The sequence below is a fragment of the Mustela nivalis genome, assembly GCF_964662115.1.
Source record: "Mustela nivalis genome assembly, chromosome: 18".
Lineage (NCBI taxonomy): Eukaryota > Metazoa > Chordata > Mammalia > Carnivora > Mustelidae > Mustela > Mustela nivalis.
Genome location: NC_139037.1, coordinates 46,803,643 through 46,828,678, shown reverse-complemented (window position 1 = coordinate 46,828,678; position 25,036 = coordinate 46,803,643). Strand labels below are relative to the sequence as shown.

Below are 25,036 nucleotides of genomic sequence, written 5' to 3'. Positions count from 1 at the left end.
TCTGGGTGTCCTGTTTTAATTACAGTATATAATGTAATGATAAGAGCCATTTTCCAACATAACCAAAATTCCATTATAAAACTTTTAGAAAAAATAACTTGCACTACTGAATATTCAGTACTCCAACTTAAAATTATCTCCATGGTTTTAAGTAGTTTAAGGGATGAGTGGGGCCTGAAGGGCTCAGTCGGTTAACGCACCAACTGGCTCTTGATTTTGGGTCAGATCATGATCTCAGGGTCAGAGACTGACTTCCAGGCTCGGAGGGGAGTCTGCTTGAGTTTCTCTCTTTCCCTTTTCCTCTCCCTCTGTGCGCGTTCTCTCTCTCTCTCTCATAAATAGGTAAAATCTTTAAATTATTTGAGAGAGATAGATAGCGACAGAGCATGCGTGGGCAGGAGAGGGAGAAACAGGCTCCTGGATGAGCAGGGAGCCCAGTGCAGGGCTCCATTCCAGGACCCTGCGATGATAACGTGAGCTGGAGGCAGATGCTTAGCTGGCTGAGCCACCCAGGTGCCCCAATAAATAAATCTTTTTAAAAAACAAAAATAAAAAATAGTTTGCTTTTTTCTTAAAGCAGGGTGTAACAAAGGGCTATGCTTTGCAACATATTAATTCCCTTGTTTTTTGGTAACAGCTTTATCCAAGTATCATTCACCTACCATGAAATTCACCCATTTACAGTGTAGAATTCAGTAACTTTTAGCATATTCATATATTTTTGTAGCCATCACGAAAATCAGTGTTAGAATATTTCTTCCCCCTCAAAAAGCACTGTGCTTCTTATAACGCCTTCACCTACCAATCTGTCCTCCCCCAGCCCTAGGCAACCATGAACTGACTGCTGTCTCTATGCATTTACCCATTTTGGACATTTAATGTAAATGAAGGCATACAGTATATGGTCTTTTGTGGCAGGCTTCTTGCACTCACACAGCATAATATTTTAAGTTTAATTCATGCCGTAGTTTCAGTTCTGTATTGCCAAATCACACTCCATTGCACAGATGCGGCATATTCTGTCCACTCATCAGTTTAAGAACATTTGAGTTGTTACCACTTTCTGCTTGCTCATAATGTTCGTGCACAAGTGTTTGCGTGGACATATATGTTCATTGCCCTTGTGTATCTCTCAAAGATACACAATTACCAGGTCATATGGTCATTCTGTGTTTAAGAAGGGCCGTCAGAAAAAACAAAGCCCTTCAGACACCCTCGCTTTAGCCTGCAAGACCTTAAGCAGAGGACCCAGCTTAGGCTCAGGTCATGATCTCCGGGTCCCTGGATGGAGCCGTGCGTCAGGGAGGGAGCCTGCTTCTCCCTCTCCCTTTGCCCCTCCCCCTGCTCATGGTTGTGTTTTCTCTCTCTCTCTCTCTCTCTCAAAATAAATAAATAAATAAAATCTTTAAAAAAAAAATAAATTTTTAAAAAGTAAAAAAGAAAGGGAAAGACCCACAAAAGTCACAGTGCAGCTCTCATGCACTCCCTTCCTCAGCCTCCTCATTCCTGCCAGCAGAGTCGAAACCCCCCTGGGCCTCCATAGGGCCGCCTCTCCTGGCTGGAGATCCTGGACTCTGCTTCTCCCACCTGCCTGCCCTAGTCACGGGGCTGCTCTCACCCATTCCCTCTGAAGAGCCCCACCTCTGTCTAGCCTTCCAGCTTGGCAGAGTGAGCAGCAGCTCCCAGCCCTTCCCTGAATCGTCCACAATAGACTGTGTCACCTAGCGATGCCCCTAGTACTCTCTTCCTAGAAGGGGTGCTCCTGGCCCCTCAGGCTCCCGTTTCTGGAGCAGAATCCCACTAGCCAGCCACCCTGCTGCTCCCCCCTGCCCCTGGCTCCTGCAGGGCCACATGTGCCCTAAGGTGGCCGCCCAGACCACTCAATGAACAGATGAACCCGGTACAGATGGGGTGCAGAGGACTTGGGACCCTGGAGCCTGGCTGCTGTGCTGTGGGAGGAGGACCCTGCAAGGCCTGCCAGGCTCTGCCCCAGACCACCAGGCCGGAAAGCCCTGCGGGATCTGGGAGCTGCCCTGAGACACTGGGCAGGCCCCGGGCCAGCATGGGGCTGACTTGGACCTGCTCTGCAGCCCATCAGGCCCTGTGAGCCCTGCAGATTCCAGGAGACGCCAGGCTGGCTAGGGCCTACGTGTGTGGGGCATTCGGGTCCTTACCCAGACTGGCCCCAAGCCTCCAGACACAGCCAGTGCCAAAAGTTCCAGGAGATGCCGGAGGACCAGGGTGGGTGTGATGCTGGGTTTGTGGTACCTGACCCAGACTGACCTCAGTCCATAACTCGAACAAGCCCTGCAGGGTCTGGGAGTCGCTGGGGGAGGCCAATGATATGGGAAACAAAGGCAGAAGAAAAATTATTAAATTTCCTTGTATTCTGTAGCCCATGGACAAGTCCCTGAAACAGGCAGAGTGACATTCCTCTAGGGACTTAACTGCCACGAAGCTAATAACTTTGCTGAGGGTCAAAGGCAATCTAGCCTGACCCCCAGGACCCTGTAAGTCTACTTTAACATATAAAAATACCTTTGGAAACTTCATCTTTACTCTCCATGCTATGTGTTGGCAATCACCCCCCAAGTGTATAGCCCACTGATACACATCTAGAGGGTCTCACAGCTCAGGTTTTATGAGACTATAATAAATGATCCTTCCCAACAACAGCTAGCCCCCTCAAGGTCCTGGAGAGCTTGCTTCCAAAATTCCTTAGAGACTGACACTTTGCTTAACTCCCTCCGAACTTGAAAGTATCTAATCAGCCACTCTTCACGACCCCAGTGCAGCTCTTTTTGCCCATGGTTCCGTCCCCATGCTTTAACCCTTTTTGGACCAAAGACATCTCAAGAAGGAATTCTTGGCCGCTGGCTTCAAACCCTAAGGTCTTTCCTACATCAGCCACGGCCTGAGGGGTGCATGTAGGTGTGTGAGGCTGACCCAGACCTGCCTCAATTTGCTGGACCCAGCAAGCCTTTTGGGGACCCAGAGTAAGCTGCTCCAGAGGGCTCCTAAGTTAGTAGGTGTCTGGCCTCTGTCTCCAAGAGGGTGGCTTTCATATTCTCTCTAGTGTCTGCTGAGAGTGACGAGCAGAGGGCTCAGCACAGATGCTGGCCTGGCTTAGCCCCAGGTGGCCAGAGGGACACCTGGCTTCCCAAGGTCCTCCTCTGGGGCCAAGATGTTCACTTAGGGCCACCCAAAGTGGACCGCCAGCTAGGCTGCAGGAGCACGTGAGGCCACTGGCCAGGGACTAAAGACAGAAACTGGGTCGTGTGGCCGAGGCTGGCAGGGAGGCATTGAGTAACTGACCTGCGCAGGGAGGGAAGGAGTGAGAACGAGGGAAGCGTGGAGTGGGGGCTCAGGCACAGGCTGCTTCTTGGGTTCACATGAGCCAGCACAGAGCTCGGGGACTGAGCCACCCAAGTTCCACCATATTCCATGGACACCCTCAGTCCTGGGCCGGCGGCGGGTAGGTGGTCACCCTACGCAGTAGAGTGTCCTGGGTTCGCCTGGACGGGGAAGATGGCCTTTGAGACATCTGTTTGCCATGCTCTCAGGTTGCTGGCTTCTCAGATAAAGCAACTTTTCCTTTCCCAGCATCGTACATCTTGAGTACTGATGTGTGAGCTGCGCGCGGTGGGACCTGAGTTCGAACCAGCAGTCTGGTAACAATCTATCAAGAAGTGTCAGAGTATATGGTGGCGCCTGGGTGGCTCAGTGGGTAAGCCGCTGCCTTCGGCTCAGGTCATGATCTCAGAGTCCTGGGATCGAGCCCCGCATCGGGCTCTCTGCTCAGCAGGGAGCCTGCTTCCTCCTCTCTCTCTGCCTGCCTCTCTGCCTGCTTGTGATCTCTCTCTGTCAAATAAATAAATAAAATCTTTAAAAAAAAAAAAAAAAAAAGAAGTGTCAGAGTATAGAATCCAAGGCATCTCCTGACTTAACAGGGGACCCAGCAGAGGCACAGGTCCTGGTTGGGGAGGCCACTGCCAACACCCCCAGGGTCATGAAGATTCTGGGTCCGCACTGTGCGTGGCAAGGTCCTTCCGCACTGGGGCCCCCGTGGGTCATTGAAAACCTGTGATGCTTGAGCCAGCCTCACTCTCCAGGAAGAAAAGCCCATGCCATGTGTTCCTTCCACCTCTGTGTGAGAGTTAGCTCTCTAACCCTTTTAAATGTTGCTGAGAGCTATGGAGGTCCCCATCCAGGAGGCCCAGGGTCCCCCAACCCTCCAGCCTATGTGCACTTTATAGGCCACTTAAGCTCAGACCCACACTTTTCTTGGCTCCTGGAATGAAACCCAGGGAGCACCTGAACTTCGTTTTCATTCCTCTGTCTCTCTTTCTGCTCCCTTCCTTCTGGGTTTTATGTTTCCGGTTCTGGGCCAGCCTGGCCCTGACAGATCATTCCTCACTGGCGGTGGCAACGCTCTAGAACCTGCTCGTGTGCTGTGAGCGAGAGGTGCCTCTCGGAGCTGGGCTGTGCCGTCCACGCGGTCCCTGAACCATGGCGGGGGCACAGCAGGCAGCCGCTCACTCCCGGGGGTCCACGATGGAAGAAAGCCTTTCCCGCTCCTTGTCTTCTCACAGGACATTCTCCTTTCTGTCAGAGGCAGTTAACAAAATAGGTGAGGGGGCGCCAAGTCCTGCCTAGGACTTGGGTCATGGTCCTGGGGTCTTGGGATCGAACCCCATGTTGGGCTCCCTGCTCAGCGGGGAGCCTGCTTCTTCCTCTGCCTGCAGCTCCCCTGGTTGTGCACACTGTCTCTCTCTGACAAATAAATAAGTAAAATCTTAAAAAACAAAAAACAGGTGATAACTACAGCATACTGTGTTAACGTAAAGATGCTCTGGTCTCAGGGGCTCTGCTGATATACCGCCTTCTCCACCAACTCCTAAAGGCAAGGGTGGACAGTGACCTGGAAAACCCACCAGGAATTCGGTTTCCCCCTGTGTTCTGGGTCCTCCATACAACCCTTACTTGCCCTTGAGCTGGTCTCCTCCACAAGAGACTTCCTTTGTAGAGTAAAGTCAGTGAAACAAGTCACCACAAAACTAGTCTAAAAACCAAAAGTTGCAGGGAAGAACAAAGCAGAGGGGACTTGAGAGAGCTCATCGGGGTGGGGCCGCTTCAGCTCAGGGTGGGGGAAGCAGCTCTGAGGAGCTGATGTCAGAGCCCAGGCCCCATCCGCCATCTTGGGGAAGGATGTTCTAGACCAGGCAAAGTCTCACCCCTGTTGGAATTCAGGCTCCATAAACTACAGTCTGAAGGTAAAACACTGCCTATTTTGATAAATAAGGTTTTCTTGGAGGGATGCCTGGCTGGCTGGCTCAGTCAGTAGAGCATGCAGCTCACAATGTCAGGGTCATGACTTCAGTCCCACCTAAAGGGAAAAAAAAAGCACCAAGTTTTAGTGGAACACAGCCAACCCTGTCTTTCTGAGTATTGTTTATGACTGCTTTCCGGCCGCAACAGCATAGCCGAGTCTCTGTGACAGACACCATATGGTCAACAAAACCAAAAATATTCACTATTTGGCCCTTTGCAAAAAAAAGCCTTCTGGCCTCTGCTGTAAACGACGTTTTTCTCACTGGTACAGAATATCCCACAGCGCGAACAGAGAACAGCACAGCCCTCCTCTGCTGGTGCGGGTTCGGCTTTTCCAGCAGCGATGCCAGAGCGTTCCTAGGTGGGGACGCTTGGTCCCGGGGCATGCAGATATGGTCGACTGAGCTAGAAGATGCCGAATGTGTTCCAAAACTTAAATATCCTCAAATATTTCCCACAAAAAATTTTAAAACTTCGTATCTGGTTTCAAGTCCCAGAGGCACCTGTTCGTGTGATATGGCCGCACCAGATCTTCCTACAACCCAAACACTTCTGCTTCCTTGTACTGATATGTTTTTGATGTATAATTCACACAGCATAAAACACAACCATTTAAAGTGTATAGTTCAGTGCTTTTTAAAGTATATTCATGGGGTTTTGCAACTGTCACCGCTAATTCCAGAACATTTTCATCACCCTAAAAAGGAACCCGATGCCTACTGCTGCGCTCTCCATTCTGCCTCCTTCCGGCCCCTGGCAGTCAGGACAGTAAGGCTTCTGGCTAACTTACTCCCCCCCCCCCCAACTTACTTTTTTTTTTTTTTTTTTTTTTTGGAAGATTTTTTTTATTTATTTGACAGAGAGAGAGAGATCACAAGTAGGCAGGGAGGCAGGCAGAGAGAGGAGGAAGCAGGCTTTCCACAGAGCAGAGAGCCTGATGTGGGGCTCAATCTCAGGACGCTGGGATCGTGACCTGAGCTGAAGGCAGAGGCCTTAACCCATTGAGCCACCCAGGCGCCCCCACAACTTACTTTTTATTTATTTTATTTTTTTTATTTTTTTAAAGATTTTATTTATTTATTTTACAGAGAGAAATCACAAGTAGATGGAGAGGCAGGCAGAGAGAGAGAGAGGGAAGCAGGCTCCCTGCTGAGCAGAGAGTCCGATGCGGGGCTCGATCCCAGGACCCTGAGATCATGACCTGAGCCGAAGGCAGCGGCCCAACCCACTGAGCCACCCAGGCGCCCCACAACTTACTTTTTAAATTGAGATTTACCTGTGTCATTGGGAACAAAAGTTTCTGCTGCTTACAAAATGTTTGGAAACCTGTGCCTGGCACCAGACTGCCTCCCAGTGGATCTAGCATTCAAACTGCCTGATGATGAGACGTCTTTCCCTCTGGCTCTTGAAACAAACTAAGTGAACGTTCTCTACTTCTGAGGTGCGTTGCAGTGTTATGAATGCGTAGGTCAGGCCAATTTCTGCTACCAAGAAAATGAGCCAGGGAACTCAATGTCACTGGAGCATAGTAAGCCCTCCGCACTTGGATTTGATTGTCCGGTCTGTGGCTTCTGCACCCAGCAGTGCCTGCTTGAATACAACACTCCAGGGACCAGAAGCCAGCAAGGGATGAGACAGAGGAACTGCACTGACCACCCAGCTAAGTGGCCCCTCTTGCCCCTCCCGAGATTGTATATGTCCACACCTAGTTTTATTTTCTCTAAGGCACTTACACTTCCAGCAAGCATCTGCTTTATTTGTTTCCTGGGGTGTAAACTGCAGGCCCTTCAAGGCCAAAGCCACATCAGTCCTGCTCACTGATGTGCTCACCCCTCACCCCCGAACAGCACCAAGCAGGCACTGCTGTCCAGCGGATAAATGGCATTCAGTCCTAAATGGCATTCAGTCTAAGGCAGAGGTGGGGCTCCCATCTCCTTTGTTGGGTTCCCCAGCCCCACTCGCATCCTCCTGCTACCACATCTCAGCACTGGGCAGCTACTGCCACCCTGAGCCCAGTCCCAGAGCTGTGAAACCCCTTTGAATCATTACCTTCCCCCGAGTCTGAATTTAAACAATAAATAATTCTTTAGTATAAGTACGTTCCAAACATACTATATTTAATGTATTTAAGTAAAATATAGTATTAGTATTTAGAAGAGTATTTGGTATTAGAACTTGGTTTAAATATGTACCAAATAGGGGCACCTGGGTGGCTCAATGGGTTAAAGCCTCTGCCTTTGGCTCAGGTCATGATCTCAGGGTATTGGGAACGAACCCCCGCATTGGGCTGTCTGCTCAGCGGGGAGCCTGCTTCCCCTTCTCTATCTCTGCCTGTCCCTCTGCCTACTTGAGATCTCTGTGTGTCAAATAAATAAATAAATAAATCTATCTTTTTTTTTTTAAGTCCCAAATATAATACTAGAACAAATAATAAGATATATTCTTATTAATTACCGTAGTATTAGCTATTATTATTTATTTATTAAAGATTTTATTTATTTATTTGACACAGAGAGACACGGAGAGAGGGAACACAAGCAGGGGGAGTGGCAGAGGGAGAAGCAGGTTTCCTGCTGAGCAGGGAGCAAGATATAGGGTTCCATTCCAGGACCCTGGGATCATGACCTGAGCCGAAGGCAAATGCTCAATGACTGAACCACCCAGGCGCCCTTACTATTATTATTTAGTATAAGTATATCCCAAATATTACTATTGGGACAAATTTATAATAAAAAAAATCACTCATCTGAAATTCAAATTTAGCTAGGATTTGTCCTGTATTTTTATTTGCTAAATTCGGCAACCCTATTCCAAGAGATAGATACATAGATAGATATCAAAAAATATAAAAAAATACTTATACTCAATGTATTTATTGTAAAAATATTTTAAAATATAATATGGGACACACTCATACTAAAAAAGTATTTATTGTTTACCTGGAATTTAAATTCAGGGGGGGGGGGTATCCTGCATTTTTATTTATTAAATCTGGTAACCCTACTGTGGGACATGGCTACACTGAAAATTACATATAGTACTATATATGTATTTTCTAGGTTTTAAAAAATACACTAAATGTGAAACAGTAATACTAAAAAATAACGTTGTTATCTGACATTTAAGTATAACTGTGCCTCTTGTATTATTTATTAGCGAAATCTAGCAATCCTATTCTGGCACATACTCTACTAAAACAGACGTGTATTTTAAAAATATGTTATGGTGGGGTGCCTGAGTGGCTCAGTGGGTTAAAGCCTCGGCCTTCCGCTCAGGTCATGATCCCAGGACCCTGGGATCTAGCCCCGCATAGGGGCTCTCTGCTCAGCAGGAAGCCTGCTTCCTCCTCCTCTGTCTCTGCCTGCCTTTGCCTACTTGTGATCTCTGTCAAATAAATAACAAAATCTTTAAAAATAAATAAATTTAAAAAATAAAAATATGTTAGCAGGCTCAATATGAGACGCTCCTACAGTGAAGCGAACAAACGAAACGCCACGTTGTTTAATTGGCATTTCTGGCTTGCGGGCGGGCTTGGACACCGCAAAGAGAGAGCCTGACCGCGGCCCTCACGCAGCCCCGCCCATCCTCCTACCCAACCCTCTCCCCGGCAACCTCACCGCATCGCGGCTTGCCCCGTTGCCATGGCGACCGAACCCGTCCAGGGTAACTCTGGGGCGCTGCGTGGGGTGAAGAACTCCGAGCGGCTTCCGATTGGCCAGCGCAGCCTCGCGCGTTACCACCCTGTCCTCTGCCAGGGAGTCCCGCGGCACGCGATGCTCGGGGACGACTCTGTGTGCCTCTCCGGGCCAATGGCGGCCGCCCGCGGCGCGCGTGGTTCTGGGAGTTGTAGTCCGCGAGTAGGCAGCTGGGCTGGCTCTCAAGCCGAAGCGCCGCCATGACGGAGCGGCCCTGGCCGGAGCGGAGCCCGCGCGCGGTGAGTCCGCCGCGGCCCGTCCGGCCGCCCCGCCGCCTGTCCCTCGTCCGTCAGTGCGCCCGCCAAGCTGGCCGGCCGCGGGGCGGGCCGAGGGCGCTGGAGTCGGCGGGCGCTGGCTGGGATCGCGTTAGAGGAAGCGCGGGTGGAGACGAATCCGGCCTCGGGCGGGAGGCGCACGTAGCCCGAGGCCGGCGGCGGGGCCGAGCCGGGTCAGGGAAGCCGTCGCGGGGCCGCGAGGTCCCTGGGGATGAGGGAGACGGGCGAGCATCGCACGCCAGGCGGGGGGGCCGAGGTGGAGGTGGGCAGGGGGCCGCGGCGCGCCGTTCCGCCCAGCCCCGGCGGCATTTCCCTTCCCCATCAGCTGGGACAGACAGTCCCTCCACCCTCGTTTGTCCACTCCAGACCCCTCTCGGCCCAGCCCAAGCTCCCCCTCCCCCCACCAGCCAGCAGCCCAGAACCTGACACAGTGTCCGAGTCAGATCTCGGTGCCCGTAGCAGGTAAGCCCGGCCTGTCCACGTGGCTTTGAGCCCTGCAGGTGACACTCAGAGACCCCCTAGCATCAATCCTCGTCACCCCCAGAGCGGATCTCCAGGACCCCAAGACGCCATGTAGACCTCAAGCCCATCCTCATCAGCCTAAGACCCCTACATCTTTCAGGCCCCCTCCTCAGCCTGGGTTCCCCACTATGGTCCCACATGAGGACATCATCCCCCCTCCAACATCAGCCCCAGACACCCGCCCATAGGCCTCATGTGCTTTCCACTAGGAGCCCCACTTGACCCCCTCTAGAGCCTCCATCAACTCAGCTTCTCCCCACATAGACTTCATCCCGGGACCCTGGAGGGTACTGAGGAGCTGCGATTCTCCACCCTGGAATCTGCCTGGGGCGCACTTCCCGGATCGCCAGAGAGAAGGGTAAGGTCTGATATCCCAGAGCAGAAGGACTGCTTGAACCTGTGAGGCTGCGAAGCGGGGCCCCCCTTTTTTTCCTTTCAAAAATACACATATGAAACTACTGCATAAGCGTGTTTTTGCCTGTGGTCTCAGCAGGGGTGACGGAGCTTGTAAACGCCCAGTTGGGCTGCCGGTGGAAGAAGCGGCGGGAAGATCGCTGGCAGGGCACGGCCCTCGTGAGTCGCCCTCCCTGCGTGTGTACATCTCTCCTTCCTGATTATAAAACCCACACACGTGCACATGAAAGTTCTCCAGAGGATCAAGAAGGAAAAAATCACGTGGACTACTCCTCCACTTTCACTTGTCATAAGCATTTCCCATGTCATTAAAAATCCTTCCTAAATGTTTTTGTTCCTTTTTTTTTTTTCTTCATGATGAAGGTAAACATGATCAAAATACCATTTGGGGGAGATTAAGAGAAGTATTAAGAACGTAGCATTTGGCTGGCCGCCTTTGGGGCTCTCCCGGCGTCCCTTTTTGGGACCCTCATATGTCATTTGCATCCCACTTTACCCTGTACCTCATACCATCTGTCACGTCTGCCCGCCTTGAGCATGTTATGTTATCGTGCATTTTGCAGTCATAAGTTCTCCACCATGTGATGGGAGGGTAGTTGATCTCGCCAGGCTTGACTGTTGGGCACTTCTGTTGTGATTCTTGGTGCCTAAATCTTTGTCCCAATTTCAGATAAATTCCACAGCACGCGAACTTCCAGAATGGTCTTGATATACAAGCTGCCATGGTGCTTTCCAGAAAGGTCGTGCCAGTTTGTACTTTCACTATTGGATCAGCACAGAGTACAAGTGTTTAAAAAAAAGAAAGAAAAAAATTTCATTTTTATTTTTAAAACTTTAACGTTCTCTTCAGTTGGATGTTCACTATAGGAAGCTTGGAAAATGCACAAAATGATATTTTTTCACTGCCCTTCCCACTTTCCCTCTGTTTTTAGTCTCTTTCCCCCCTTGTCCTCACCGCTGCCTTCTCAGCATTAAGTTAGTGAGAAAGACAGCATAGGCAGGGCAGGAAGCTTCTGTTGTGCTATTATGTAGCATATTTGGCTGTTTCCATTTAAAGAGAATTGGAAGTCCAGTTCCTTATTTCTAGTGCTTAGGAGCCACATATTAGCTGGCAGCTACCAGGCTGGATGGCACAGGAGGAGAGCATTTCCAACCCCACAGGGAGTTGTGCTGGGCAGTTCCAGCTACTCCACCAGAGCAGGAATCCGGTTCCCCTCGAAGCTCAGCAAACCGTGTGAATGACGAAATGAGTGAAGGAGGCAGATGTATGCTAAGTAAGGAAATGGGATATGTTCATGACGAGGTAAGAGTCATGAAGACAGCACACTAAAGACCAGGAGATGAGGATGACGGCCTGTGCCAGAGCATGGTAACATGCTGCTGTGGTGACAGCTGGGCTGGGATCAACATCAGAGAGGAGTGTGGGTAGGAACAGTGCATACAAAGATCCTGGGGTGACCAGTGCCTTGTCTTCAACCCAGTGTAACCCATGAGTGTCATGTGGAAGGAGATTAGGTCAGAATGAGATGGGGAGGGCTCACTAGAGGTCTGGCAAGGAGATGGGGAGTGAGGGGAGTGCTGACCAAGGTGGTGGTCACCATCTGATGTGGCCACTTTGCGCCTGCCCCTCTCTGCAGGCCTCTGACTGCTGACTGCATCCACCTGCTACCACCTGGGTTTATCTGGAGCTGCTGGGACAGTCCTGGGATCCAGCCTGCTTGCCCTCTGAGGCTAGAGAGATGCTTCCGTTGCCCAAAGCCCTCGCCTCCCCCAAGAATACCCAGATCCCGGCCCCGGGGCAGCAGGATGGGGCTCCTGAACCACCCATCCCTGGGGATACTGAGGCCTGCCGCCTGCGTTTCCGACAGTTCCAGTACCGTGTGGCAGGCGGGCCACACCATGCACTGGGCCATCTCTGGATGCTGTTGCGCCAGTGGCTGCGGCCCGAGGCACACTCGAAGGAGCAGATCATGGAGCTGCTGGTGCTGGAGCAGTTCCTGGGAGCGCTGCCCAGCAAGATGAGGACCTGGGTGCAGTCGCAGGGCCCCCGCACCTGCAAGGAGGCCGCTACCCTGGTGGAGGACCTCATAGAGATGTCGCAGCAGGAAGGTGAGGGGTCGGGCCTCACCCCGAAGAGCAAGTGGTTGCCGGGGGGAGCAGGTGTCGGGTTTGGGTTCTGGCCAATATCTCCGTGGGTCAGTGCCCAAGGATCACGCTACTTTTTCCTTTGGGACTCAGAGTGCCTCGTCTACCCAGCACTACTCCCACCCACCCCCCACCTGCTCCTGTCCTGTTCCCTCTCCCCACCAGCAGCACCCCAGGCCATCCGAGCAAGCCCCTGCCTGTACATGTCCTACCTGTGCACATGGTCATATCACACACCTGTGTTTTCCTTTGTTTTACATAAATGTCATTGTGCTGCACGCCTCTGTCCGCCTCACTTTTCTCACTCAGTCAGTAGTCGAGGATTTCTCCATCTTACCATGTGTCCATCTGGCCTGTGGCTTTGCACTTGTCTGCCTCTCCCTCAGAAGGACCCCAGGTCTTGGCCCACATGAGGTGCTGTGGACCATGCCCCCCCACCAGGTCCTGTCCAGTCCTCCCCTGCATCCAGTCCATGGGACACAGACCTGTCCTGGAGGCCCACGGGCTAGTTGTGGAGACTGCCGCCTCGGTCCACAGTTGTCACAGAACGGATGTAGGAGAGAGCACAGCAGAGGGGTCTCAAGTAGCTGGAAGGCCTGCAGGTGAATTGACACCTCCTCTCTCCCTGGCCCCCTGCCTGCTGCAGGGGCTTTGTCCACATGCTTTCTTGCCCCTGTGACCCTGTGGAGAATTGCCATCCTCCCAGGCCCCAGTCCCATGGACTGAGGCTCCCTCTTTCCCAGTAATGTCAACAGAAGTGTAGACCGCATCACATCTGGAGGAAGTCAACCCTCAGGGCCTAGCATGGGGGCTGTGATGAGGATGTCTTCAGGCCTAAGGTTCAGAAAAGCCTTGAAATCTACAGAAAACAGGGTTCCCAGGTCTCCACACTGCCCACAGGGAGCCAGCTGACTCGTTCAGGAAAGTTTCGCATGTCGCATTTTGCAGAGGCCGGAGCATAATCCGGGTTGGAAGACACTGAATGGTGTCATGGAGTCTCGTTTCCAGGTTCCTGTGAAATAATGAAGATGGGCAAGGCAGATAAAGTGGCCCTTGGAACTCACTGTTCCAGGAACGAAGGAGCCAGAAAGCTTTTGTGTCTGGTCCTTGGTGGACCCATGCAACCCCCAGGGCCTCAAGCCTGGAAGGCCCAGGCTGGTGTTAATGCTTTGCTGTCACCATCTTCAGGTTCCCTATCATTTTCAGCAAGGGAGGGGTCCTACGGACAGGGAGGTAGATGGAGTAGCAGGTGGCCGGGCCTGAGGGATATCTGTGTGCTGCTGCCTCAACACTGGGCTTCATTCCTTGGGAAAGGAAGCTCCCAGCAGGTGAGGAACGGGAAAGGGTAGGACGAGATGTGCACTGAGGGGAAGGGAGCCTGGGAGCTCGCTGGGACAGGGCTGTGTGTGGGGCGCTGAAGCCCAGATGGGATCCAGCAGGAGCCCAGCTCTCCTCTTTGCTGCGGCTGGCCCTCTCCAGTCACCGTGGTGGAAGCGCAGGATGAAGACAGACCCAGTATTTCCACTTGAAGTCTCTGATGGTGGGTGTCTGGAAAATAACTGAACAGAACAAACCTCTCCCCATCTTGTCCATGGCATATCCTCCCGCCCGCCTGGTGAACCTGGATGTGGAGGAGTGTCATGCCCACTGCAGCCTATTTATAGATCTTGATGCTCTGGGGCCCAAGAGGGAGAGCCCTGGGAGATAGCGTGCGTACCAGGGGCTTAGCCTTTATGGGGGGAGGCTGTCTAGGAGCTCAGAGATATGGTTTTTATTGGCTAATTTAAAGCAGAAGAATGGGAATTAGGATGTGAGTAGGGTGAAGTGGGTCACCCCAACTGAGAGCCTTCTGAAAAAGGGACCTCTATGAGTGGGGACAGCCCAATTCATTATGTTTGTTTTTTGTTTTTGTTTTGTTTTGTTTTGTTTTTGCTAGAAGCTGTGTCACACAGCTGCAAATATGTTTATTCCAGATAGAGGTCATTGAAATGGATGCCTCAGCAATCAAAAGTTCAATGTCAGGCCCAGATCCCTGCTCTCCCAACACCTACCATCCTATCCTCTGTCCACAGCAGCAAAGGGAGTGGTCCTCCCATGCCAGCCCTGCAGGGGGGCTGACCCCAGATGCCTATCCTGACTGCGTGCCTCGTGTCTCGATCATTTGCCTCCAGGGCCTCGGCCTCACCTCCCCCCCCAACCCCACCCCCCAGAGTCCTGAAGCCTTGAACCTCACTGGATCCAAGGCTAGCCAGCTTATCATCTAGGCCTGGCTTAGACACCCATCCCTCTGTGAGGCTACCACAAAGGACCCCGCTCATTTCTCCAGGGTCCTCACCTCTCTGCAACGTTTATAGGGTTTATCCTTTCCCTGCGTGTCTGTTCTCTGTCCTAGTTTATGTGAGCTTCGTGACAGTAAGAGCTCTGCATCCACCTTCAGGTGGGTCCTGGACAGTAAACAGTACGAGACACCTAGTGGGTGCCCAGCCAAGACGGGAGCAGGGGAGGCATGGGTGGACAAAAGTAGCAGGAAAAACCAAGGATGGGCATTTGGCAAGTATCAGACGCTGCTGGGTATACCGTGCAAAGTAAGGGTCCAACTTTGTTCTTCTGCATGTAGATTACTGGTTGTCCCAGCACCACTGTTGAAGACTCTTCTTCCCCTACCGAAGGGTTCTGGTACATTTGTGAAAAACCAACTGGCTGTAGATATGTGGGCTTAGTTCTGGGCTCTCAATTCCTTTCGGTTCTGTATGTCTGCATTTATGCCAGCACTGTAGCTCTATAGTGAGTTCTGAAATCAGGAGGTATGTGTCTTCCAACTCTGTCCTATTTTAGGACTCTTTTGGCTATTCTGGGTCCCTTGGAATTTCAGATAAATTTTAGAACCAGATTTTCCATTTCTGCAAAAAGAAGGAAAACAGACTGTTGGGGTTTTGAAAGGGACTGCATCGGACCTATAGATCAGTAAGTAGTGTTGCCATCTTAGCAATATTAAGTATCCCAATCTGTGAATGCAGAATGTGTTTATTAATAATAATAATTGATAATAATCTTATTTAGATTTTCTTTAATTCCTTCCAGTAGGAGTTTTCATTTTCAGTGTAGAAGCCTTGTATCTCCCAGGCTAAATTTATGCCTAAGTATTTTATTCTTTTTGATTCTATAAGTAGAATTAATTCTTTTTGTTGCAAATGAAATCTTCTGAGTTTCCTTTTTGGGTTGTTCATTAATATTTTATAGAAACAACTAATTTTTATGTGTTGATATTGTATCATGTAACTTTGCCGAATTCACTTATTAGCTCATGCCATCTGTGAATAGAGTTTTTCTTCTTCCTCTCCAATGTATTTATTTTTTGAGATTTAATTTTATTTTTTAATTTTTTTATATTTATTTATTTATTTAACAGAGAGACAGCAGGAGAGGGAACACAAGCAGGGGGAGTGGGAAATGGAGAAGCAGGCTTCCCACTGAGCAGGGAGCCTGATGTGGGGCTTGATCCCAGATCCTGGGATCATATCTTGAGCTGAAGGCAACACTTAATGACTGAGCCATCCAGGCACCCTAAGAGATTTTATTTTTAAGTAATCTCTACCCCCAATGTGGGGCTTGAAGTCACAACCCTGAGATCAAGAGTCATATGTTCTACTCACGGAGACAGCCAGGTACCCCTTCCTGTCCAATTTAGATGACTTCTTCTCCCTCTTTTTCTTGCCTAACCATTCTGGCTAGAACTTCCAGTAGAATGTTGAATAGAAGCGGTAAAAGCAAACATCTTTGCCTTGTTCTTGACTCAGGGGGAAGCTTTCAGTCCCTCATAATTTTGATGTCTTTATCATTAGAGGGCATCGGGTTACATCAAATGCTTTTTCTGTGTCCCTGAGATGATCACGTGGTCTATCAATATGGCATATCTCATCATTTGACCCTGATGTATTGAGCCACGTAACAGTTTGACTACAGTGTGTCTCCATGTGGGCCTCTTTGACTTCATCCTATTTGGAATCTGTTCAGCTTCTTTGTGCAGATTCAAGTATTTCATCTATTTTAGGAAATTTCCAGCCATTGTTTTTTTCAAACATTTTGTTTCTCTGTCTTCTCCTTCTGGGATTGCTGTTAGGTGTCTGTTGGTGTGTTTTATGGTGTCCCACAAGACCCTTAGGCCCTGTTCATTTTCTTCTTCTCCTCAAAGTGTATAATTTTAATTGACCTACCTTCAAGTTTACTGATCCTTTTCTCTGCCAGCTTAAATCTGAAGTCCCCCAACAAATTTCTCATTGTAGTTACTGTACTCTGCTCCAGAAAATTTCTATTTGGCTCCTTTATATAATTTCCATTTGGTTCCTTTATATAATTTCTCCTTATTGATATCCTTTATTTGTTGAGAATATCATTCTCCTGATTTTTTAAAATATTTTATTTATTTATTTGACAGAGATCACAAGTAGACAGAGAGGCAGACAGAGAGAGAGAGGGGAAAACAGGCTCCCCGCTGAGCAGAGAGCCCGATGCAGGGCTCAATCCCAGGCCCCCGAGACCATGACCTGAGCCAAAGGCAAAGACTTAACCCACCAAGTCACCCAGGTGCCCCATTCTCCTGATTTTTGATAGCTCTTTCCTCATGCTTCTTTTAGCTCTTTTTTTAAAATTTTTAAAAGATTTTATTTATTTGTCAGAGAGAGAGAGAGAGCGCGAGAGCGAGCACGGGCAGACAGAGTGGCAGGCAGAGACAGAGAGAAAAGCAGGCTCTCTGCTGAGCAAGGAGCCCGATGTGGGACTCTATCCCAGGATGCTGGGATCACGACCTGAGCTGAAGGCAGCAGCTTAACCAACTGAGCCACCCAGGCATCCCTTCTTTTAGCTCTTTAAGGGTATTTAAGACAGTTGACTTAAAATCTTTGTCTAGTAAATCCAATGTCTGGCTTCTTCAGGGACAGTTTCTGTTAATTTCTTTTTATTCCTGTGAATGAGAGATACTTTCTTAGGTCTTTGCATACCCCTTAATTTGTTGTTGGGAATCAGGCACTTTTAGTATTTGATAATATAATGTGATAACTCTGGAGATCAAATTCTCTTCCCTCCACAGGGCTTGTTTATGCTGCTTACTGTGGGCTGTAGTTGTTTATTTTGGAAACTTTTCTTTCTTTTAAGATTTTACTTATTTGAGAGAGAGCCAGCACATGAGCAGGGGAAGAGGGAGAAGCAGGCTCTCCGCTGAGTAGGGAGCCTGATGCAGGGCTCGATCCCAGGACCCTAGCATCATGACCCAAGACAAAGGCAGAAGCTTAACTGACTACACCACCCAGGTGCCCTATTTCTGAAACTTTTCTAAACTGTTTTTGTAAATACTACATTCTTTGTTGTGTGTGCTCACTAAAGTTTCTGTTTCACTAATTTAGTGTTGGGCCAGAGACATGACAGAAATTTCCTTAAATGCCTGGAGCCAACAAAACAAAACTGCCTCATTTTTTTAGGTTGGCTCTGAGTTGAGGTACTCCTTCAATGCTTAGCCTCTTGATTTACAACTGTCCTGAGTCTTCCTGGTTACATGGGGCCTAACGGTCAACCAGAGTTGAAAGCCTGGGATCTTCTCGTTTCCTACCATGTGTTTAGTACTGATCATATGCATGGCCTGCTGGTAAAGCCCTTATTCCCACATGTACCTCCTTCTCCAGCCTCTTCCTTCCCAGGCTTTTTGGTCTCTCTGCTGCTGGTTCCATCTTTTACCCCTGCTACAGGTGGCTGTGGCTAGTATATGCCTTTAATGCTTTTGACATATGCTTCTCAGGAGGCCACTGAGGGTTCTGAGAGGGCATAAAGGCAAAATCCCTGAACTAATCCTTCAGGGAGTCCCCAGACAGGTCACCAGACGAACATACAAATGCAATTCTTTGGGAACAAGATCTGTCCTGTTCCCTGTAGCTTCAGCAAGCCACACCAATAACACAGACTGCTGTCCGCACAGCCCCTCCTAGCTGCAGAATGGGGTTGGTAGGCAGGTAAGTAAAAAATGCCACCACACCTCCTAGTTGAAATTTGATAGCTTTTTTCTTCATTAAGCATTCCCTTATCCTTGGTTGGTTTTGTTTGTTTGTTTGTTCTTGTTTTTGTTTCTGTTTTTCTTTAACCAGAGTCAAGTTCCCAAAAAGTTAACTCTGAAAGTTTTTGCTGGCTTAATTGTTGCCTCAGTGGAGGGACTGATTTCAGGAGCTCTCTATTCTGCCATTTTTGGCAACATTACCTTCCTGTTTGATTTTTAAAAATAGTTATTGACCCTGGGGATAAAAATACATGTTTATAAAAAATAAAAAATTAAAAAAAATAGTTATTGAAATACAATTCCCATACTCTTTAATTCACCTGCTTAAAAATATACAACTCAGTGGGGCGCCTGGGTGGCTCAGTGGTTAAGCCGCTGCCTTCGGCTCAGGTCATGATCTCAGGGTCCTGGGATCGAGTCCCACATCGGGCTCTCTGCTCGGCAGGGAGCCTGCTTCCTCCTCTCTCTCTCTCTGCCTGCCTCTCTACCTACTTGTGATTTCTCTCTGTCAAATAAAAAAAAAAAAAAAAAAAAAAATATATACAACTCAGTGATTTTTAGTATATTCACAGAGTTGTGCAACCATCAGCACCATCTAATTCCAGAACATTTCATTCACCCCAAAAGGAAACCTCCCACCATTAGCAGTCACTCCCCATTCTCCTATTCCTCCAGCCCCTGGCAATCACTAATCTACTTTTTGTCTTTATGGATTTGCCTGTTCTGCACATTTCATATAAATGAAATCGTATAATATATGACCTTTTGTGTCTGGCTTCTTTCACTTAGGGTTCATCCATGCTGTGAAATGTATCAGTATTTCCTTCTTTTTAAGGTTCAGTAATATTCCATTGTTCGGACATACACAGTTTGTTTCTTCCTTTGTCATTCGATGGACATTTGGGCCGTTTCCACTTTCTGCCTATGATGAACAATGCTGCTATGAAAACTCACAATATTTGTGTGGACATGTTTTCATTTCTTCTGGGAACACACCCAAGGAGGAGAATTTTAGGGGCATTTGGTAACCCTATGTATCATTTTTGAGGAACCGCCAAATTGCCTTCCAAAGCAACTGTTTGCTTTTTATATGACACATTTTCAGCCTGCAGAACTGTATGAGAAGTATTATAATGGACACCCATGTAACTGTCGCGAAGCCATCTCAGAGCCTAACCTGAAAGGCAGGTTAAGTTGTTGTTTAAAGAAATGACACGCACTGTGGGGCTCACTGGGTCCACAGTGCAGGTCTGCTCCACATTCCTCTTTGCCCGCGCACCCTGGTGGGCCCAAGGGGGCCAAGGCCTTGAGTTCCTCATTGCATGTGCATGTTTGTACTTTTTCCTCTTATTTGTATCCAACAGTATATGGCTCTGTTTCCCTTGTCCTAACCCTATAAATGGTGTCCTTCTGTCACTGTGATCCCACCCCGGCTTTTGTCTTCCTACAACGTGTGTTCTGCGGCATACCCATGGGGCCCTGCTTCAACTGTCTTTGCTACCTAACTGCATTCCACCTGAGGAGGGTTCCAGGTGAGGGATCCAGGCTTTCCATGTTAGTCAGAGCTGCAGGCAATGTCCTCAAGGGCCTCTCAGGGGCACACATGGGCATGGAGCGTTGGGTGAGAAGACCTGTCCTCAGCTGCCTCTCCTGTCACCATGGTCTCATGAATGGCAGCCATGGAAAGGTCTGGAGCAGGGGGTAGGGCTGCATTTAGAAGCTCGTTGGAAGAATAAAGGCATACTATTGCTCCTGCCTTGCCCTCACTTGGGGGGGGGGTCTTCAGAGATGCTCCTGGGATTGGATGCCCTCCCTGAGCAGGAAATCTGGGGATTTAGGGGCTTTGGGTCACACCGGTCTCTCACCATCCTTTTCTCTCGTCCAGTTCTGGTATCTCTCACCGAACACCAGGACAAGAGCAACAGGGAGGAGGAAGATGGGATGAGCCCGAAGTCCTGGAAAGACCCATCCCAGGTGAGCCCAGGGCCCTGGCTCCACGCTCCTACATTCCTGGGGCACCATGTGCACAGTGCTGTGACAGGTTGAAGGACATCCCATCCAAGCTCTGTGTGAGGCTGTCCTGACACTCCCGGAAGGCTGAACCCCACATTCTCACCAGCCCCACAAATCCCAAAGCTTGCTGCAGTTCTGTGCAGTTCCCGCGGTCGTGCTCTCCTGAAGACTGTCTTCACCCCCTGTACCCAGTCCTTTACTAGGCACCAGCCAGCTGCCGGGGTCCCTGTCCTCGTGTATAATCCACAGCCACATGCTGGGCAAACAGAAAGATTTCTGGGACTGCCACCCCAAGTGCTGCCACATGGGAGCTTGGGTGCCCTGGCCCAGATGCCATCCATAGTGTTAGTATCTGTAGTAGTCTCATACCCGGGAAGGCTGTGGATTCTTGGAGGGGCTGGGAAAGACTCTATACGAGGGCAACTCTGACAGCAAGATCTATTCTTGCAAAGGCCCCAAGTGAGAGGGGACCATGGTGCATGACAGGGACCAAGGGAAACTTGGTGTGGCTGGAGCTCACAGAGTGATGGGGACAGGCCCCCAGCAGGGACTGGAGTGATTAAAACAGACCATGCAGATGTGTTAACAGGTAAAACACAAAGGAAACAAAAACCAAACCACATTCCCTTCCCTCTGGCATCAGATTCACAGCACCTTGCTCTCACCTCCCGTCACCTCTGTGACCTCACCCTTCTTCAGACCACAAGCTCCTCTGGCTCCCACTAATCTGCTGCTCTGTCAAATATTAACCATCAGTGCTAAGGCCCTGTCAGGACCTTCATCCCCTGCACCTGGCTGTCAGTCCAGGTGTCCTTGAGATATCCATGTGGCCTCCCTCAGTCATGACCAATACTACCACCTTCCCCTCCAAGCACCCCCTCAAGCTGACACCATTCACAAGCAACCTCGAAGCATCTTTGGCTTCCTTTTGTTTTCTATGTCCATGCTCAGAGAGAAAAAGGACAGGAGTCATCTGCTTCCCTTTTAAAAATGGGAATGTTACAAGGAGCACATGGAAAGAGCATCAGGGAAATGCAAATTAAAACCATGATGAGATATCATTACACACCTACTGGAAATGCTAAAAGTAGAAAGAGGGACAACAGCAAGTGCTGGCAAGGGAGTGCAAAAACGGACTGTTTCATTGCTGGTAGGAATGCAAAGTGGCAAAACCAACCTGGAAAACAGTTTGGTTGATTCTTACAAAATGAAGTACATGACATATGACCCAGCAATCCCCCTCCTGGGGCTGGGTGTTTACCCAGATGAAACAAAACCTTGCGTTCCCCCCAAAACCTACACACAAACATTCACACCAGCTTTGTTTGTAATAGCCCCAAACTGGAAACCCCCTCGTGTGTGTGCGATTGAATGAACAATCATTTATCCCACACACCAGGGAATACTGCCCAGCAAAATCATGGAAGAAACTCTTGATTCACACACAACTTAGATGGATCTGAGGGGCACTCTGCTGTCACAACAGTTAATCTCAAAAGGTACATCATAGGAAATCCCATTTATAGGACATTCTTGAAAAGACAAAATGATAGCCACAGAGAACAGATTAGTGGTTGCCAGGCAAGAATTCCGGGTGGAGGGAAAATGAGACTATACAGGGATAGCATGAGGGAGTTTGCTCTGGGTGGTAGAACCATTCTGGTCCTGACTGTGGTGGTAATTTCATGAATCTATATACATCTTAAAATTAACAGACCTGTACGTGCATTACACACCCACAGTCAAGTTTATATAATTAAGTAAAATTAAGAAAAATTAAGTTCAATTAAGAAACCACTAAAAAACGATGGTATTTCCCATCAAGTCAAAGTTCAGTCCCTTCTGTGTTCCCAGAGACCACCCCCTCTTATGATGCAGGGGTCTAGTATTATTTTGAGGTTTTCTGATTTGCATGGCTCTTTTTTTGAAGGATCCGCTAGTCTGTATCTTTTTTCTTCTCTGGCTACTATGTTCTGCCTGGAGACCATTTTCATTCTTTAGTTAATTACTAACAACAGAAAAAAGACATCTAAACAAAAACATGGGACAAAAGACTAGTAATGCACCCACTGCTCTGTGGAAGAGCTCAGCCCACCAAAGAAACATCTGCGTACCTTTGTAGCCGTCAGCTGCAGACCATCCCCGTCCTTGAATTCACCTGTGTGAATTTCTCTCTTACCTGCTATGGCTGGGGCGGAAGAGGAGTTATTCTTAGTTGTCTTCTTTTAGGTGGACAGGACGAAATATCTTTTTGTAAAACTCTTTAGTGTGGACAACTTCAAACACACACCATGTGGTAGGCTGAATTAGGCATCCACCCACCCTCTTTGCCCCACCAAATGTCCGCATCCTCATCCCCTAGAACCTGGGAGTGTCACCCTCGGTGGCAAAAGGGACTTTTTGTGGGTGTGATTAAAGGAGGAGCATGAGAAAAGGAGATTGCCCTGGATCCAGTCTGACTGGATTCTAACTATAATCACAAGTGTCTTTATACGAGGGAGGTAGAGGGAGCTTTAACGACAGAGACAGGACAGTGACCCGAGCACAGAGGTAGAAAAGATGGAGTTAGGGCCACAAGGCAAGGAACGTGGGTGTGTCTAGAAGCTGTGACTAGGCCAGGAAACAGACTGTCGCTGGGTGCCTTCCGAGGAAATGAACCTTGGCAGACAAACTTTAGCTCGGGGAAATGGATTTCCAACTTCTGGCCTTCAGAGCTGTAAGAGAAATTTGTGTTGTTTTCAGTCACTAAGCTTGTCATGGTTTGTTACAACAGCCATAGGAAACTACTACGCACTACATACACCAAAGTGGAGAATGTGGGGTGATTGAGTAATGGACCCGGGGTTGTAATGGGACTTTTGTGGGCCCTAAGAATTTTTGTCCGATAAGAATCATATCAAGATTATATGCATGAGCTTCCCCGAAATAGTAAAAGTTATATTTTATGACCATATGGTATAAAGAATATATTCTAGGCTGGACTAGTCACTATATTCACTGTTCTTCCCGAGTGATTAGAAAAGACATTAAACATTATTGAAAGAAACCCCTTTCTCCAAAAAGTTTCATTGGCCCTGCGCTCTGTTTCTGGCACGTGATGGAGATGTCAACCCCAAATGGGCCATGAGGGCCTGACGCATAGCGAGAATCCATTCTGGATTCTCCCCTCGGTAATCACACGCACGCTCACAAGTAGGGCCTGGGCTTTAAGTACTCTCCCCCCACTAACTGTACCTATAATATTTTTAATTTTTTACTGAGATATAATTGATTATGTGAACTGATATTATGTCAGTATCAGGTGTACAACATAATGATTCAATATACGTATATATTGTAAAACGATCAACTACAATAAGTCTAGTTAACATCCATTGCCACAAGTTAAAGATATTTTTTCTTGTGATGAGTTGCTCTCTTGGCAACTTCTGCATATACAACACAATATTATCTACTGTAGCCCCTATGCTGCACATTACAGGCCCAGGACTTGTTTTACAACCGGAGGTTTGTACCTTTTGACCTCCTTCATCTATTATATCCCCCCACACACACCCACATGCCCCTGGCAAAGCATCCAGACTCTTCTTTTTTTAGATATAAACCCAGATCCACTGCCTCAATGAAAACCATTAGCAACAATCCCTCAACAGCAGTAAAGGGCCGGCTGGCGGTCATATTTAGCATTATTATTTTCTCTCTCTTTGCTGGTTAGATGACAGATGTGGGTCCCCACATCCCACTCATTGCCCCACACTGTCCACAGAATAATCAGAGCCCTGGTCAGCAGGACTCTGGGGACATTTTTTGTGTTTGGAGCTATAGAGAAGGCTCAGAGATGTCCTAGTTTCTGTGCCTGGCCCAAGTGTGTTTGTCGCTATTTTCAGATGTCTCTGGATGGTGGCCCACGCCTCCAAGTCAGGGGAACTAACATGCCCTAACATGCCCCCACCCCACGAACACATACACACACAGGTCCTAGGCCTTCTCTCTCAATCCCTTACCATCCATGGTCATGGTCTCGGACCACAATGGTCAGGTACCAGGAAGAGGGAGAGGGACTCCTGCCTTCCTCCTTACAGATAGCAGCCCCTCTGTTGGCTATTGTAGAATTCAACCAATGTTTGTCTTACAATGGAAACTAGTATTTAGTAAGAAAAAGAAAATCAATAATTCAGCCAATCACACCATCCACATATTCCCAGCTTGAAAGTGAAGAACCTCATACCTTAATTCTCTCCCACCACACCCCATCACCACCTCTCCCTCCATCAGTCCCTAGTGCCCAGCAGTCCCAGCCTGTGCCTTTGGGGGGGGCCCTTTATCCCCACACCTGTATCCCTGGTGAGTGAGAGCTGCAGAAAGCAGAGACCAACCCAAGACAGGCCTTTCTGACAAGAGCTTGACCTCCTGGTTGATTCTCATCACTTCTTGTTTTCCCAGCACACTTTCTCAAATATCATCCATTTGCCAAGCCCTTGCCAGGTGCCTGGCTCTAATCATGCTGTGCAGATATGCCTTTTCAGGCCCAGAGAGGGAAGGCCCCTTGCCCAGGGCCACCCAGCAAGTAGGGCTAGCTGGGATGCAAACCAAGGCCATAC

At 48.8% G+C, this 25,036-nt stretch overlaps 1 protein-coding gene across 25 annotated transcripts in view; it reads left to right on the top strand.

Moving 5' to 3' along the window:
- The window catches only part of ZSCAN1 (zinc finger and SCAN domain containing 1), a 29,056-nt gene that overhangs the window by 909 nt on the left and 3,111 nt on the right, over positions 1–25,036 (top strand). The window contains exons 1-6 of one of the 25 annotated variants that reach the window (XM_082709640.1): positions 8,850–9,314; positions 9,709–9,763; positions 10,088–10,181; positions 10,317–10,396; positions 11,875–12,346; positions 20,308–20,396. In XM_082709640.1, coding sequence (XP_082565766.1) covers positions 11,977–12,346; positions 20,308–20,396 — 459 coding nt within the window. In that variant the 5' untranslated portion in view covers positions 8,850–9,314; positions 9,709–9,763; positions 10,088–10,181; positions 10,317–10,396; positions 11,875–11,976. The other 24 variants (XM_082709638.1, XM_082709639.1, XM_082709637.1 and 21 more) reach the window with 24 other exon arrangements.